We start from the raw sequence: 15,056 nt of genomic DNA, 5'->3' as shown, positions 1-15,056 counted from the left end.
GTTTGTAGTGTCATTGTGTGCCAGTGACGTCATAACTCCATGAAAAGTCCAAAAATACATTTTGATTGAGTAACTTCTAGATCTGTGCTGACTCGAGCTAACTGTTTTGAGGGTGGGGAGAAATAGGCATTGTTCTTATTAGAAGAAGTTCAGTGTACTAATGCTTTTGAAACAAAGTAAAAGCCCTAAAAACAGTTCCTCTAAGTAGACACACACTCACTAGCTCAGCTGTTCTGGTTTAGAGGCGCTCCGAGGTTCGTTAGGAATGTGAGCAGCTCTGTGTGCTGTGAACCGTGTTCAGCTCCTCCCCTCAATGTTTTCAGCATGTTGAAACACGTTGACCTAAAAATTACTTTAACAGATTTCGTGCGAAGGCTCACGGTTGTTTTGGAAAGCTCTCTGACTATGGCTTTAGTGGAAACTCTTCTCACACATGTGTCCACCACAGGAGCTTTACTCGCTGCTGTGCTGTTGGTTTTGGTTGTTTATCTCTCTCCATCAGCTCCAGCTCTCCAGAAGATCCTCCAGGACCCAAACCACTGCCTCTCCTGGGGAACCTGCACCTACTGGACCTCAGACAACTTCACATGAGCCTCTTCAAAGTGAGTTTCTGTCTCTTGGCTTATTTTTGCTTCACAAATATTTAATATATCATTAAAAATCCTATTGTCAGTGGATTATGACAGGCTTGTTCTAATGGATTCCAACATGAGACAAAACAAAAACTAGATGCTGAAAATTCAGGATTGCATTTGAAGTTAGTAGTAAAAGAGTAGTAAAAGATTTACAAAGACATATTTGAGTCAATGACTTTAAATCTAAGGAACTTTCTGTCAGCGATTTTCCACTTTCCAAGTTCTTTGCCTGTTTTCATTCCAGTGCCACTAGAGACAGATCAATGCATGAGTAAGATAATGTGTAAATTTGTTTCACAGTTGTCCAAGAAATATGGGTCGGTGTTCACAGTGCATTTTGGACCCAAGAAGTTTGTGGTTCTGGCAGGATACAAGACAGTTAAACAAGCACTTGTGAACCAGGCGGACGAATTTGGGGAAAGAGACATTACCCCAATATTCCAGGATTTCAATCAAGGACTTGGTAAAACATCAGCATGACATAGCATATTGTGCTCGAATACATCACTGTTGAAGCTTAATCATTGACTGCAATGTTTTTCTCAAGTTATATTTTATGCTTGTTAATATATAATGGATCAAACATTTTGAAGCATAATAATCAGTACCCATCATCCTCTCTGGTGATTTATAAATACAAACCATGTTTCTCCGCAGGAATCCTCTTTGCTAATGGAGACAGCTGGAAGGCTATGAGAAGATTCGCTCTTTCAACTCTTCGGGACTTTGGAATGGGCAAAAAAATGAGTGAAGAGAAAATAGTGGATGAGACGCGTTATCTGCGGGAAGTGTTTGAGAAGTTTCAAGGTAGACCACCTGCTTTTTCTTTTTTTTTAATGCCACATTTTTCTAAATATTAGATTACTCTACATTTCTTCTCTGCTTGCATGTGTATTGCAGGAAATCCATTTGATACGACCCAACCGGTGAATTACGCCGTCTCCAACATCATCTCAGCTATTGTTTATGGGAAACGGTTTGAGTATGAGGACCCAATGTTTCAGAACATGGTGAACAAGGCCAACAAGAACATCCAGATGATTGGTTCTGTTGTGATACAGGTAGTCACCAGTCATTTGTGTTTTGGTGCCATTCATTGCAGTGATGCTTCAGTAGCATTGAACATTTGTTCTTTTTCTTTTTTGCAGCAGTGCATTAGAAGAACCATTTTTTTGGTTCCCTGAAGAACCTTTTAGTGAACAGTTCTTTAAAAGAACCTTTTATTTTCTTTGTCCTTTTTTTCACTATAAAGAAACTTTTGTGCAATGAAATGTTTTCATGGAGCCATCAATACCAATAAAGAATCTTAGTTTTTTTAAAGTTATGTTTATATAATTTTTATTTATTTTATTGCAGTTTCAGCTTTGTTTGTTTCATTATTTCAACTTCAAGTAAATTAAATAGAGAAAGTTCTATTTTTGGCCTGTCCTGTGACATCAGTTGTTTTCATGGAACCATAACTGCCAATATAGAACTTTAATTTTTAAGAGTGTTATGTAAGCAATTTATAATTGTGCTGCATTTTGAAACGGTGCCAGTGAAAACTTATATATATTGCAAGTATTATATGGTGTTTAATAAAAAAGGCAATCATACGAGTCCAATCAGAAATTAAAATATGAGAAGATGACCAAAAAAGCTGTAGGTACAGATCAAAGCTGTTGTGTGTCTCCAACTGCAGATCTACAACATGTGTCCGGCTCTTGGTCCCTGGATGAAGACGTGGAGGCTGCTGATGAAAAGTAGGGAAAGCCTCAGAAGAGAAATAAAGGAGCTGGTGTACGTCTTACAGGAGACTTTGAACCCGCTTGAGAGCAGAGGATTCATCGACTCGTTCCTCATCAACAAACAAAGCACACAAGTAAAGTATTACATTAATTTATGCTTCATTTTTGGCCAGCAACAGCTTAAACCTTTACCACTGGTGTTTGATTTTCAGTATTAAATTAACTATTCATTATATGCATGTGTTACATGGATCATTTAGCATTATCCTGAGGATGAAGTGTGTGTTTGTGTTTGATGCAGGATTCTGGAGAAACAGAGTCACACTTCCACGAGCAGAATCTGATCACTACTGTGTCAAACCTGTTTGCTGCTGGCACAGACACGACCGGCACGACGCTGCGCTGGGGTCTGCTGCTCATGGCCAAGTACCCTCACATACAAGGTCAGACGTCCAAACTGAGGGAGAAAAATATGCCGTTTCCATCAACACTTTCACATATGCTTTGTATGTTCTCTCACTGGTCATAGATCGAGTTCAGGAGGAGATCGACGAGATACTTGCTGGCCGTGAACCTGCATCAGAGGACAGAAAAAACTTACCATACACAGATGCTGTGATTCATGAAGTCCAGAGACTGGCTAATATTGTACCCATGAATCTCCCTCATATGACCAGCTGTGACGTTTCCTTCAATGGATACGTCATCAAGAAGGCTGGTCCTGCTTATGTGATATTATTACGCTATTTCTTTTTGCGTTACAGCACATAGTTTATTTAAACTCATTTTTCTGCGTTTTGAAAAGTAGTTTCTAGCTCAGGTTTGTGTTATTTCTTTTTTTTTATTTTTGCCCCGAATACTTTTTAACCCAAGCAAGCACAGCTGCAGTTTGGTTACATTGCAATACAACATTTTAAAGATGTACAGATTGTATATTTGAATTACAAAAAAATAATCAGTATCAACATACACATCTATGAAAATATATATAGAGTTTGAATATATATCATCATTTTATACAACCAATTTAATATAACTAACATATTAATATAATAATTTAATTTATATAGGTCTTTTTGAGGTATTGTCTTTTTGATTAGCCTTTTTAGAATTTCTAAATATTTTTTATTTTATTTCTATATATATATATATATATATATATATATATATATATATATATATATATATATATATATATAAAATCATTTAAGAAATAAAGTTTTATTTATATATATATATATATATATATATATATATATATATATATATATATATATATATATATATATATATATATATATATTGTTTTTTAACATTTTATGTAAAATAATGAAAATGTTTTTGAAAATGCTTCTGAATTCTAGGGGACGTGTGTTCTGCCGCTGCTGACGTCTGTGTTGAGGGATGAGACTGAATGGGAGACACCAGACTCCTTCAACCCTGGACACTTTCTAGACGAGAACGGTCAGCTGAGGAAACGAGACGCCTTCATACCCTTCTCTGCAGGTGTTGTGTTTTGACTTTGACATTAGACTGAACCTGATGTGAATGGCTTGATTGTCTTTTAGTAATTTTATGGACATCATTTTTAATTTGTCCTGATCCTGAATTTTTGAAAAGCAGTCATTGATCTTTCAGGCCGCAGGGTTTGTCTTGGAGAGAGTTTGGCCAGGATGGAGCTCTTCCTGTTCTTCACCTCCCTCCTTCAGCGTTTCCGCTTCACTCCTCCTCCAGGAGTGTCTGAAGAGGATCTGGATCTCACTCCAGTCGTGGGTTTGACTTTGAACCCTTCACCTCACAAACTGTGTGCAATCAGTAGAACTGAAAGTCAACCAAACTGATGCATCACTCACTGAAGTTCAGTTCAGTTTAATATTATCACATCTGTCTTCTGAGAGGGTGATGATGTTTAATGTTATGTTCAGTGCATAACTTAATAACTCAAACTGAAGTTTCAACAGTGATGTGCAATGATGTTCTGAAATGAGGCAAGCCCTGACTGTTTAATTTTATAATTTTTGTTTTATGAATGCAATGTTCCAGTTATACTTAATATTGACGCATTTTCTAAAAAAATTAGTAGGTATTGTTTTCTGTTTTGACATAAACATGTTCTACTGGCCATTATAGTGGGCCGATTGCCAAAGCGAGGGAGACCACCCCCATATTAGGTGCTGTTTTTAAATTACAATTCATGCTAAACTTTAAAAAACAAATACTCCAAAAATGTGAAGGCTTTTAGTTGTCATTTTCCTCAAGCTGCACTCCATTTTTCGGGCTGCTCTCTTCAGGGTGCAAGTATGCTCACTATACCACGGTGTCAGACTGTTTTCTTTAACCTTCCTTAAGCGTAAAGGAGCAACTGTATTCAAAATGCTAGAAAAGAGAGAGTCCATAGTTTCTGGTACATCATCAAGTTGTTCTGAGGTTTTGGATATGCTATGGAATTTGAATACATCAGGAAGATAACTTATAAAGCATTCTTTTGTGGTAGAAGTGATGGTTGTAACAGGAAGTAGAATTTACAGATTTAGCTATATGAAGTTTGCACAAAACTAAATAATTATCTGAGATATCATCACCTGGCTGCGTAATTTCAACACTATCAACATCAATTCCATGTGACAGTATTAAATCTACAGTATGATTTCGACAATGAGTAGGTCCTGAAACGTGTTGTCTAACACCAATAGAGTTCAGAATGTCTATAAATGCTGATCCCAATGCATCTTTTTCATTATCAACATGGATATTAAAATCACCAACTATTAAAACTTTATATGCAGCCAGAACTAACTCGGATGTAAAATCACCAAACTCTTTAATAAAGTCTGTATGGTGCCCTGGTGGCCTGTATACAGTAGCCAGTACAAACATCACAGGGGATTTATCATTAACATTGGTTTCTCTGGATAATGTTATATGGAGCACCATTACTTCAAACGAGTTATACTTGAAGCCTGCCCTCTGAGAAATCCTGAAAACATTGTTATAAATTGAAGCAACACCTCCCCCTTTACCTTTTGGTTATAACAGTAATCTTGGGGGGTGGACTCATTTAAAATAATGTAATCATCAGGTTTTAGCCAGGTTTCTGTCAAACAGAGCACATCTATATTATGATCAGTGATCATATTATTTACAAAAAGTGTTTTCGTAGAAATGGATCTGATATTCAATAAGCCAAGCTTTTTCATTTGTTTATCCATATTGCATCTGTTTTTTATTTGTTGACATCAATTAAATTGTTAATCTTAACTTGGTTTGGACGTTTTTTTGTATCTTGTCAACACACCAAGTTTCCGAGAGCCTGCTGAACTCGCAGTTCACAGCAGACACATTTGAGCAGAAGGATACTAACGCTCGGCTCCAGAGTGAAAAGCTGGTATGCATTGCACCTGCTGCTTCTTATACTCACGCTGTGATCAGTGGCAGCAGATTGGTGCAATAATTGCATGCCAATGTGCATTGGCTTGTTTAGTTTACACTCAGAGTAGATTGGTCTATCGAAGCAATATCCCAATTTGTCAGTCACCGACGTGATGTCGAGAGTGACCGACTGAAAGGGAAGAATCATTTTGTATATTTCTTAAAATATTGTTTTCATAAAAAACAAAGTCTTTGAGTTTTAATAATACGACAATGGTTTTCACCTGAATGAGTTAAAAAGAGAAATACCTGCTTAATTCATAGGAATGTAAGACATTAAACAAGTGCAGTGCATTGGTAAGAACATTTGAGCCCTTTGCAAATGCATGTGAAACGTGTTCAACATAGAGTAGACGATGGTTAAAGAAAATTATGTAAAATCATGCTTTGTGTATCATTACCCAACATTTGTTGACTTCAAATAAGAAAATGTTGACTTTGACATGTAGTAACTGGCTTTAAACCTACTTTTTGTCCTAGTTAATTTTCACCAGATCAGTTAATCAGTCCCACATATCATGTTTTCATTTGAAAACTCAGCCCTGTGGTAATGCCATATTATTGTGTTCAATGAAGACAAGAAAAAGCCCTCCACAGAATGACTGAAAGATTGAAGTCCTGTGAAAAGCAAAAGCTAAACTCACTTCGAAGAGGCTCATGTGAAGTTGTCTGAGGTCCAGTAGGTGCAGGTTCCCCAGGAGAGGCAATGGTTTGGGTCCTGGAGAATCTTCTGGAGAGCTGGAGCTGATGGAGCAGCAGCGAGTAAAGCTCCTGTGGTGGAGCTGCTAGGATCCATTTATTTTTACGATGACATCGAAGTAAAACTGTTTTAATAAATCATTTAATGATGATGTGTTTAAGAAACTGAAGCGGACAAAAATTTTCTACTTGAAAGTGTTTCTTTACCTGATGTTCACCTTAAATATCCTCTATATCACTTTATATAGATTTTAATAGTATTTTTACAGGCACCAGCCCTAAAAAACATAATGATGTCACAATAATTTATTTATACCTGCGTAACAACACTGAAATACTAATAGTCATTGGATTGAAAAAAGTAAAGAGCTAGAGAGTTTTGTGTTTTGTGATTGCATGTTACACAAATTGTGTTCTTTAAAAGTAAAATGAAAGTAAATGAAATATAAAATTAATTAACCTTAAGGTCACAGGTTTGAGTCTCGGTGCTGGCAGGAGTTGAAGGTGGAGGCAGTGAATAAACAGCGCTCTCTTCCACTCTCAATACTCATGACTGAAGTGCCCTTGAGCAAAGCACTGAACCCATACTTGCTCCCTGCCGCTGGATCTATAGCTGCCCACTGCTTCGGGTGTGTGTTCATGGTGTGTGTGTGTGTTCACGGTGTGTGTGTGTTCACTGCTTCGGGGTTGTGTGTTCATGGTGTGGGTGTGTTCACTGCTTCGGGTGTGTGTTCACTTCTCACTGCTGTCTGTGTTCACGGTGTGTGTGTGTGTTCACTGCTCTGGGTGTGTGTTCACTTCTCACTGCTGTGTGTGTTCACTGCTCCGGGTGTGTGTTCACGATGTGTGTGTGTTCATTGCTCTGGGTGTGTGTTCACTGCTCCGGGTGTGTGTTCACGTTGTGTGTGTGTTCACTGCTCCAGGTGTGTGTTCACGGTCTGTATGTGTTCACTGCTATGGATGTGTGTTCACGGTGTATGTGTGTTCACTTTCCTTTACCCTGTATTTACTTTTTTTTTTTTGATTTTTTGTGAAAAATGGAGGCTTTTGAGGGCGGTTCTAGAGATCTTTTGAGGGTCAACACTGGTCTCGCCTGCTGCTGTCAAGTGCATTCACAAGAGTTCTAACAGTCCGGACATTACGTGATTCAGAGGTAAAAAAGATATAAATACTGTTCAGTTTCTTGCACAGACCATTTGTTTTGTGTCTTTACACATCGAAGTATCGTCACAAGCCGCAGGGTTTAATTTAGATTTTTTTGTGCTTGTATTTTAAGCCTTTTTTTTTTCTTATGGTTCATTTTCATAGGTTATTAACTATTATAACTCATGAATAAATGATTCACATATGTTCACACTTCATTAAGGTTCACTTTCACAGGTTATTAAATGTTTATAACTCATTAATACATTATTTACATTAAGGTTCACAGGTAACTACTTTTGGAATTAAAACTTTTATTATTGATATTACATCAAGCTATGGTTGAGCTTTTATGATTTCTTCCACCCCAAAACAAAGTTTGATCATTTAATCTTGATAAACAAAATATATCAGTTTCTAATCATTGCTGTGAATAGGCATCATGAACTTTTGCCACATATTATGGATAAGGTACAGAGTAGATTCTGGTAAGAAACATTGTACAAAAAGTGACATGAGTCATGAGATATAAATGAGAGATCTATAAATACAACACCCTTCACTATAAAAAGTAAATTTTTTTGCTGCATCATGAAATAAATCAGGAATCCAGTTTTGAGTGAAATAAGTATTAATAAATATATTTATTAAGCATTTACATCCAAGTTAAAAATGGTTAACTATTTGGCAGGAATTGCATTAAAATCACCCTTTTATTAATGCATTTATAATTGCTTATCAATGATTTATAATGCAATTGAAAATGTGTTATTATTAATTTATGAACAGTTTTATAAACACTTTATAAAGGAAACCTTAATGTAAAGTGTTAACAGAATTTCATATATATTTTATTTGTTTAATTCAGAATCTGTATTGCATTTGTAACTTTAACAGAGTCTAAACTGCTTGAATTACAACTACTACAACAATGTAAAATATGTAAATGTTGTTTTTACACTTCTAGCCAGGAACTTACAGTTTGTCCAGTGTGAAACTGTAGACTTTTACAAGTAATGATGAGCTTACCAGTTTAGTTGAGTTAAAAGCATCAAGATCACAATTCAGCAGATCGCACTTCAGCTTAGAACACACACACACACACACACACACACACACACTATTAGTGAAATAAAAAGGCAACTTCAACAAAATAACAATTGTAATATATTAAGGTTCAGCGAAAGAAGTACAGGAAGTAGACCTTCAGAAGTGTTGCACTAGATGAGCCAAACAGTTTAGCTGAGCTGAATGCAACAAGATCATACTTCAACTGTTATGTTTCAGAGTGCGTGCACACACACACACACACACACACACACACACACACACACACACACACACACACACAGACACACACATTAGTAGCTATATAAAAAAAAGTAACTTCATCCTTATAATCTCTTGGTTGGAAGCGTTGTCGTAATCTGACTGAAAACAAAAGACTGTTCTTCATTTCTCATCGTTATTCCTGATCTCCTGAAAAAAATAACAAAAAAGGAAACTGACAAAGGCTACAGTATTTTCAGGTAAGTTTGGGAGTAAAGTACAAAGTCAAGGTCACTGGGCAAATTTATGAAAATATTCATACGGAAGTTGTACTAGGGCTGTTCGATTATGGCAAAAATCATAATCACGATTATTTTCGACAATACTGTAATCATGATTATTTAACAAGATCATGAGGGGGCAATATGACCAAAACTTTATATATTAATTTCCTGGTTTGCTACAATCATTATATCTGCACTGTTTACTTTACTGGTTTGCACTCTATCTACCATGTGCTGCTTTACTTATCTTTCTTTTTGCATGACCTATTTGTATAGTTGTACTTTAAATTTTATTATCTGTATTTAATGTTCTATTGTTAGTGTTATCTGTATGCACCAAGGGTCTGAGTGTCTGCAATTTCAATTCTCTGCATGTATGTACTGTACATGTAGTAGAATTGACAATTAAGCAGACTTGACTTGACTTGACATCTACATTGTAGAGACCAGCGGAATTTCAAACAAAGTCCTGAAAATTATTGAAAATAATTAAACTGTCAGTAATAAAAATGCAAAGGAACAAATAGAATATAATAAAAAATATAAATTAAACATACTGCTTTAATGTTTTTTTATGCAAGTCTCAAGCAGTATGATTATTTCATTTATTCACTATACCATTTATTATTAATGTCTCATTTCAGTTTGGCTTTAGTTTTGTATTTATTGCAGTTTACATGAAAAGTTTCATATAGCGTGGTACAGCCTACTGCAGAAATGAATAATCAAATGTAAAATAAAATAAAGCCCGCTGTCACTTTAAGAGCCGCTCGGATCCAATTTACTGTTACACGCGTATTTTCATTCTCAACTCTTTACATTCATTTATTACATGACCGACGAATGTATACATGAAAAATCATTAAGCGCCGCATTTTTACATATTTTTGCATGTATTTGAACTAAAAGATGACTTTAAATTCCGTGTTCTGTTCCGTCTCTGAGCGCATATCTCTTCCTGAGGAGCAGCGCAAGTTCTCTTTCACGCTTTTTAAAACATGAATAAATACAGTTCGATAATTCAAGCACGTCCCATTTTGCAAATGTCACGTTACATAATTTTACTGATTTGAAATTGGTCTTTTATGGAGGAACAAAAGCGCGCGCAGATTTTCATAATCGTTTGGAGGCCAACATCGAAATCGAATAGTTTTTTTTTTATTATTAATAGCATAGCCCTAAGTTGTATCATTCAGTGTTTGTGAATTGCTGTTGTGTTTTTTGTCTTTCAGCATCTGCTCTTCACTATAGATCTAAGATCATCTGAAGGATCTGTCTGAATCAAGATGCTGCTGATCATTGATGCTCTTCTTCTCATTTCAGCTGCTCTAGGAAAGGTAAGATTGTATTGTCTAGAATGAATATTACAGACATTAATGCTGATGATTGATTATTATGATCCCTGTTGCTGTAGGATCACAGAGCTGCTACTGAAGAAGAGATAGTTCCTTTGGATATGGCACTGAATTCAGTTGATGACTACTATGAGGGTTGTAGAGAGAAAATGACAAACCTGGTGAAGACAGAATATCTAGGGAAGGAACTCTGTAACTCAGCTAAATTTAAAAAAGCTTGGCTAGAAGCTACGCTGGATGCATCATGTGGTACTTTGAAATGTAAAAACACAATTGCCATTTATATGTACACTAACACAGATTATAAAATATATGAAATATTCAATAATGATGGTCGTAACGGAAAACAAAACTACGAAAACAAGACATACAAATGGTATTCGCTTCAATTTCTGTTAACAGAAGCGATAAGGCTACTTAAGAAACAACAAAATAGATGCTATTCTACCTATCGTGGTACAAAACTTATTTTTGATAAGGATGCTCTGAACAAAGAGATTTGTTTTGGCTCATTTACATCCTCTTCTCTTGATCGTTACTCAGCACATCGCTTTGGGGCTAAATCTTGTTTTGAAATCAACACTTGTGAAGGTGCTGAGGTGACAAATTACTCTAGATTTCCTTATGAGAAAGAGGTGCTGATTCCTCCGTATGAGAAGTTTAAAGTCACTGCTGTCAAGACAAAAGGTGCATGGTGTGAAACTGTGTTCATGTTGAAAAGCTCAGGAATAATAAGTTACCTGAACTGTGCTCTTTTCAAGAAACCAACCAAGACCATAACAAAGTACTATGGTTTGCTCTGAACAAAGTGCTTTGAATTTATGTGATAAAATCATGTACACCAGCTTAGGACCAAAAAATATTATAAATATCTTCGGTGTGACACTGCAAAATCTCTTTATTATTGTATCAATTTAAACATCATTTTGTTATGTTGTAAACCTGTCGAAACCACATGTTTCTTGTTGTTTGGATGCTGCTTGTTTTGTTTTATTGAACTGCAGCATTTGTCTGATTGTAAAGTTAGGTTCACAGTTAAGCTTTTTCAGTTCAGATTAAACTTTTGTCAACCAAAGAAATACCTCAAAACATCTGATTTTCTTATAATTCTCTGTGGAATACATTTTGTGATTGCATGTTACACAATTTACGCAAATTGTGTTCTTTAAAAATAAAATGAAAGTCAATTATATATAAAATAAATTTAGTATAAATAATAATATTCATAAATAAGATACACGGATCAGGTATAACATTATGATCACAGACAGGTGAGATGAATAACACGGTTTATCTTTTCATCATGACACCCGTTAGTGGGTGAGATATATTAGGCAGCAAGTGAACAAAGTTGTCCTTTAAAATGATGTGTAAAAAGAAGGAAAATTATTTGACAAGGGCCAAATTGCGATTTCTTAAGAGGGTTAAGGTATGACATAAATAAAGACATCTGAAACCTGTTTTTACCTTTTGTGAATCTCATTTGTAGTGATATTTAAAAGGTTATCACTTTAGGATTAGGCAAAGCCAAAACAACAAACAAAAGTATCACTAACTACACCCTAGATAACTGGGTCAGAGCATCTCCAAAAACTGCAGCTCTTGTGGGGTATCTGCATAGGAATGGTTTGAGAAGCACAACAATGAGTTTGAGGTGTTGACTTGGCCTCCAAATTCCCCAGACCTCAATCCGATCAAGTATCTCTGGAATGTGCTGAACCATCGAGTCCGATCATGGAGGCCCCCTCTCGCAACTTACAGGACCTAAAGGATCTGCTCCTAACATCTTGGTGGCAGATAGCACAGCACACCTCCAGTGGCAAGACTGTGACAACAGCCATCTTTAAACCTCTCTCACTGTACGACATACGACCACCGATTAGGAGTCACGATCACAGACATTGCCACGATTGTTTCATGATGCCAATCTTTTGTCTGGGACAGCCGAAAATCATGCAGTGTGCATCTGACTTTGTATCGGTCATATGAGGATGTCTTTGAGTTTCATTGTGTTTAACTAAATGAACACACCTGCTAACTAGGGTGATTAAACACGGTTTAATCGGTCACATGATGTGCCATAGACCTCGGATCAGGTTATATTCATATCAGGTTCAAAGATGCAAGTTGTATTTGTAGTAAAACCATGGTAACCACAATAATGGCAATTGTAACTGTAGTATGGATAGTAATATGGATAGTAATAGCACAGTAAGCCAGACTTACAGTAAGTAATCTGATTGCTGAGTATTGCTTTTGTGTTGAAAATGGAATCAACAAGATATGTGAATCATTTGAAAGTGGCTTCTGTAATTGCAGCTTACCACTAGATGTCACTGGTAGGATCTGTCTTTGACAGCTTCACAAGACTTCATCTGCCCACCCAAACACAACCATGGGAGCCTATTAACTTAAACAGCACAGTGCTTTCTGTTGTTGGGTCGAATTCAGGTCAGATCATATTCACACCTTAATCAAACCGTACCACAGTTTGTTTGGAACTGAACCGAGACCACCCCTTCATCTGGGTCTCGGTTCGGTTGTTATTGCGTAACAAAGAACTTTAGTATTATGTTTCTATTTTTACCCAAAATGAGATGATGTGAGCATGGAGCAGGGTAACCCTAATCCTAATTCTCATGTACTTTAATGTCTGTTCAACAAGTGAGACACAGGAAATCTCTTATATGGACAAATGCATCAGATATCACTACAGCTTGATAACATGCAGATAGAGATGCTCTGACTGATGAAATGTGGAAGACAATAAACACTTAATTGCAATACAACACTAACTGACACTAAAGGGTTAGTTCACCCAAAAATGAAAATTATGTCATTAAAGGGGGGGGTGAAATGCTATTTCATGCATACTGAGTTTTTTACACTGCTAAAGAGTTGGATTCCCATGCTAAACATGGACAAAGTTTCAAAAATTAAGTTGTACGTTTGAAGGAGTAATTTTGTTCCAAAAATACCTCTTCCGGTTTGTCACAAGTTTTGGAAAGTTTTTTTCGAGTATGGCTCTGTGTGACATCCCGTAGAGCAGAGCAGAGACGAGACATTCACTGATCAGAGCGAGAGACCGAATTGTCACAATCAAAGTGTGTTTTTGGTTGCCAGGGCAAGACAACCCTGCACGAATCATTCGATGTAACCGGATCTTTTTGAACCAGTTCACCAAATCGAACTGAATCGTTTTAAATGATTTGCATCTCTAATACGCATGAATCCACAAATGACTTAAGCTGTTAACTTTTTTAATGTGGTTTACACCCTCTGAGTTAAAACAAACCAATATCCCGGAGTAATTCATTTACTCAAACAGTACACTGACTGAACTGCTGTGAAGAGAGAACTGAAGATGAACACCGAACTGAGCCAGATAATGAACAGACTGACTAAATCTAAAATATCTTAAACTGTGTTCTGAAGATGAATGGAGGTCTTACGGTTTTGGAACAACATGAGGGCACCGGCGGCGCCAGGGGGGGTCCTGGGGGGTCTCAAGACCCTGCCAAAAAACGCCTTGACCCCCCATTTGACCCCCCACCCTCTTCCATATATATATATCCGGGATAAATATTAAAAAATTATCTTCAAACTACGTAGAATAATAATACATTATTATTGACATTATTATTTTGACATTTATTCGTACACTGAACGAGAACCGTTTCTGTCAGACGCGTCTTATTCGAGAACCGAGGAGCTGATGATACTGCGCCTGTGTGATTCAGTGTGAAGCAGACTGACTCACAGCTCGTCTGAACTGAACTGAATCTTTTGGTGATTGATTCTGAACTGATTCTGTGCTTATGTTATAAGCGCGGGTAAACTGAAGGCTTGAATTAAAGCTGCAGTAGGTAACTTTTGTAAATATATATTTTTTACATATTTGTTAAACCTGTCATTATGTCCTGACAGTAGAATATGAGACAGATAATCTGTGAAAAAAATCAAGCTCCTCTGGCTCCTCCCAGTTGTCCTATTGCCATAGAGCATCACAGTCTCGCCCACAGCTGGTGCCGGAAGTAAAAATTCAATGCAATTTCTGCATTGACATTTGGGAAATAAGCCATAAAAACGTAACCATACATGGTAGACTTAAAAACAGCTACGGCTGTAATAAGCGATAGTATATGCTTATATAAACGCCAAAAGTTCATGGGGCATTAACCTTGTTTTGAGATAAATGCCTTTTATTCGCAATGTCTTGGATAAGTACTTCATTACCCACAATCCTGAACAATCCCACAATCCCACAGTGATGCATCTGATTGGTGGAGCTCGTGTAACCGTCTGGATAAACCCCGCGAAGGTCCGTGAAGACTGAAGATCATTAATAAAAAAATAAAATAAAATAAAAATATGTGTTGCTTTTTTTTGCACGGTAGACTTATCAGTGCAATCGTGTGCTCCTTGGCTGCCATGATTGCTTTTTTCAAGGAGGAAAACAAGTGTTCAAATGGGTGAAAACCACTTTAGATAGGGTCATGTAACGGTAGTTGAGTG

The 15,056-nt window shown here is 36.6% G+C and overlaps 1 protein-coding gene and 1 pseudogene across 1 annotated transcript; both read left to right on the top strand.

Moving 5' to 3' along the window:
• Positions 1 to 364: 364 nt before the first annotated feature.
• Positions 365 to 4,377, top strand: LOC113067485 (cytochrome P450 2K1-like; annotated as a pseudogene).
• Positions 4,378 to 10,472: 6,095 nt separating this feature from the next.
• Positions 10,473 to 11,344, top strand: LOC113067585 (NAD(P)(+)--arginine ADP-ribosyltransferase 2-like). The gene is made up of 2 exons (XM_026239949.1): positions 10,473 to 10,523; positions 10,601 to 11,344. The coding sequence occupies exons 1-2, from the start codon at positions 10,473 to 10,475 to the stop codon at positions 11,342 to 11,344; spliced, it is 795 nt and encodes a 264-aa protein (XP_026095734.1).
• The last annotated feature ends 3,712 nt before the right edge of the window (positions 11,345 to 15,056 follow it).

This window comes from Carassius auratus, linkage group LG28B (assembly GCF_003368295.1).
Source record: "Carassius auratus strain Wakin linkage group LG28B, ASM336829v1, whole genome shotgun sequence".
NCBI classification, from domain to species: domain Eukaryota; kingdom Metazoa; phylum Chordata; class Actinopteri; order Cypriniformes; family Cyprinidae; genus Carassius; species Carassius auratus.
This window is presented reverse-complemented; position numbering and strand designations above follow the sequence as displayed.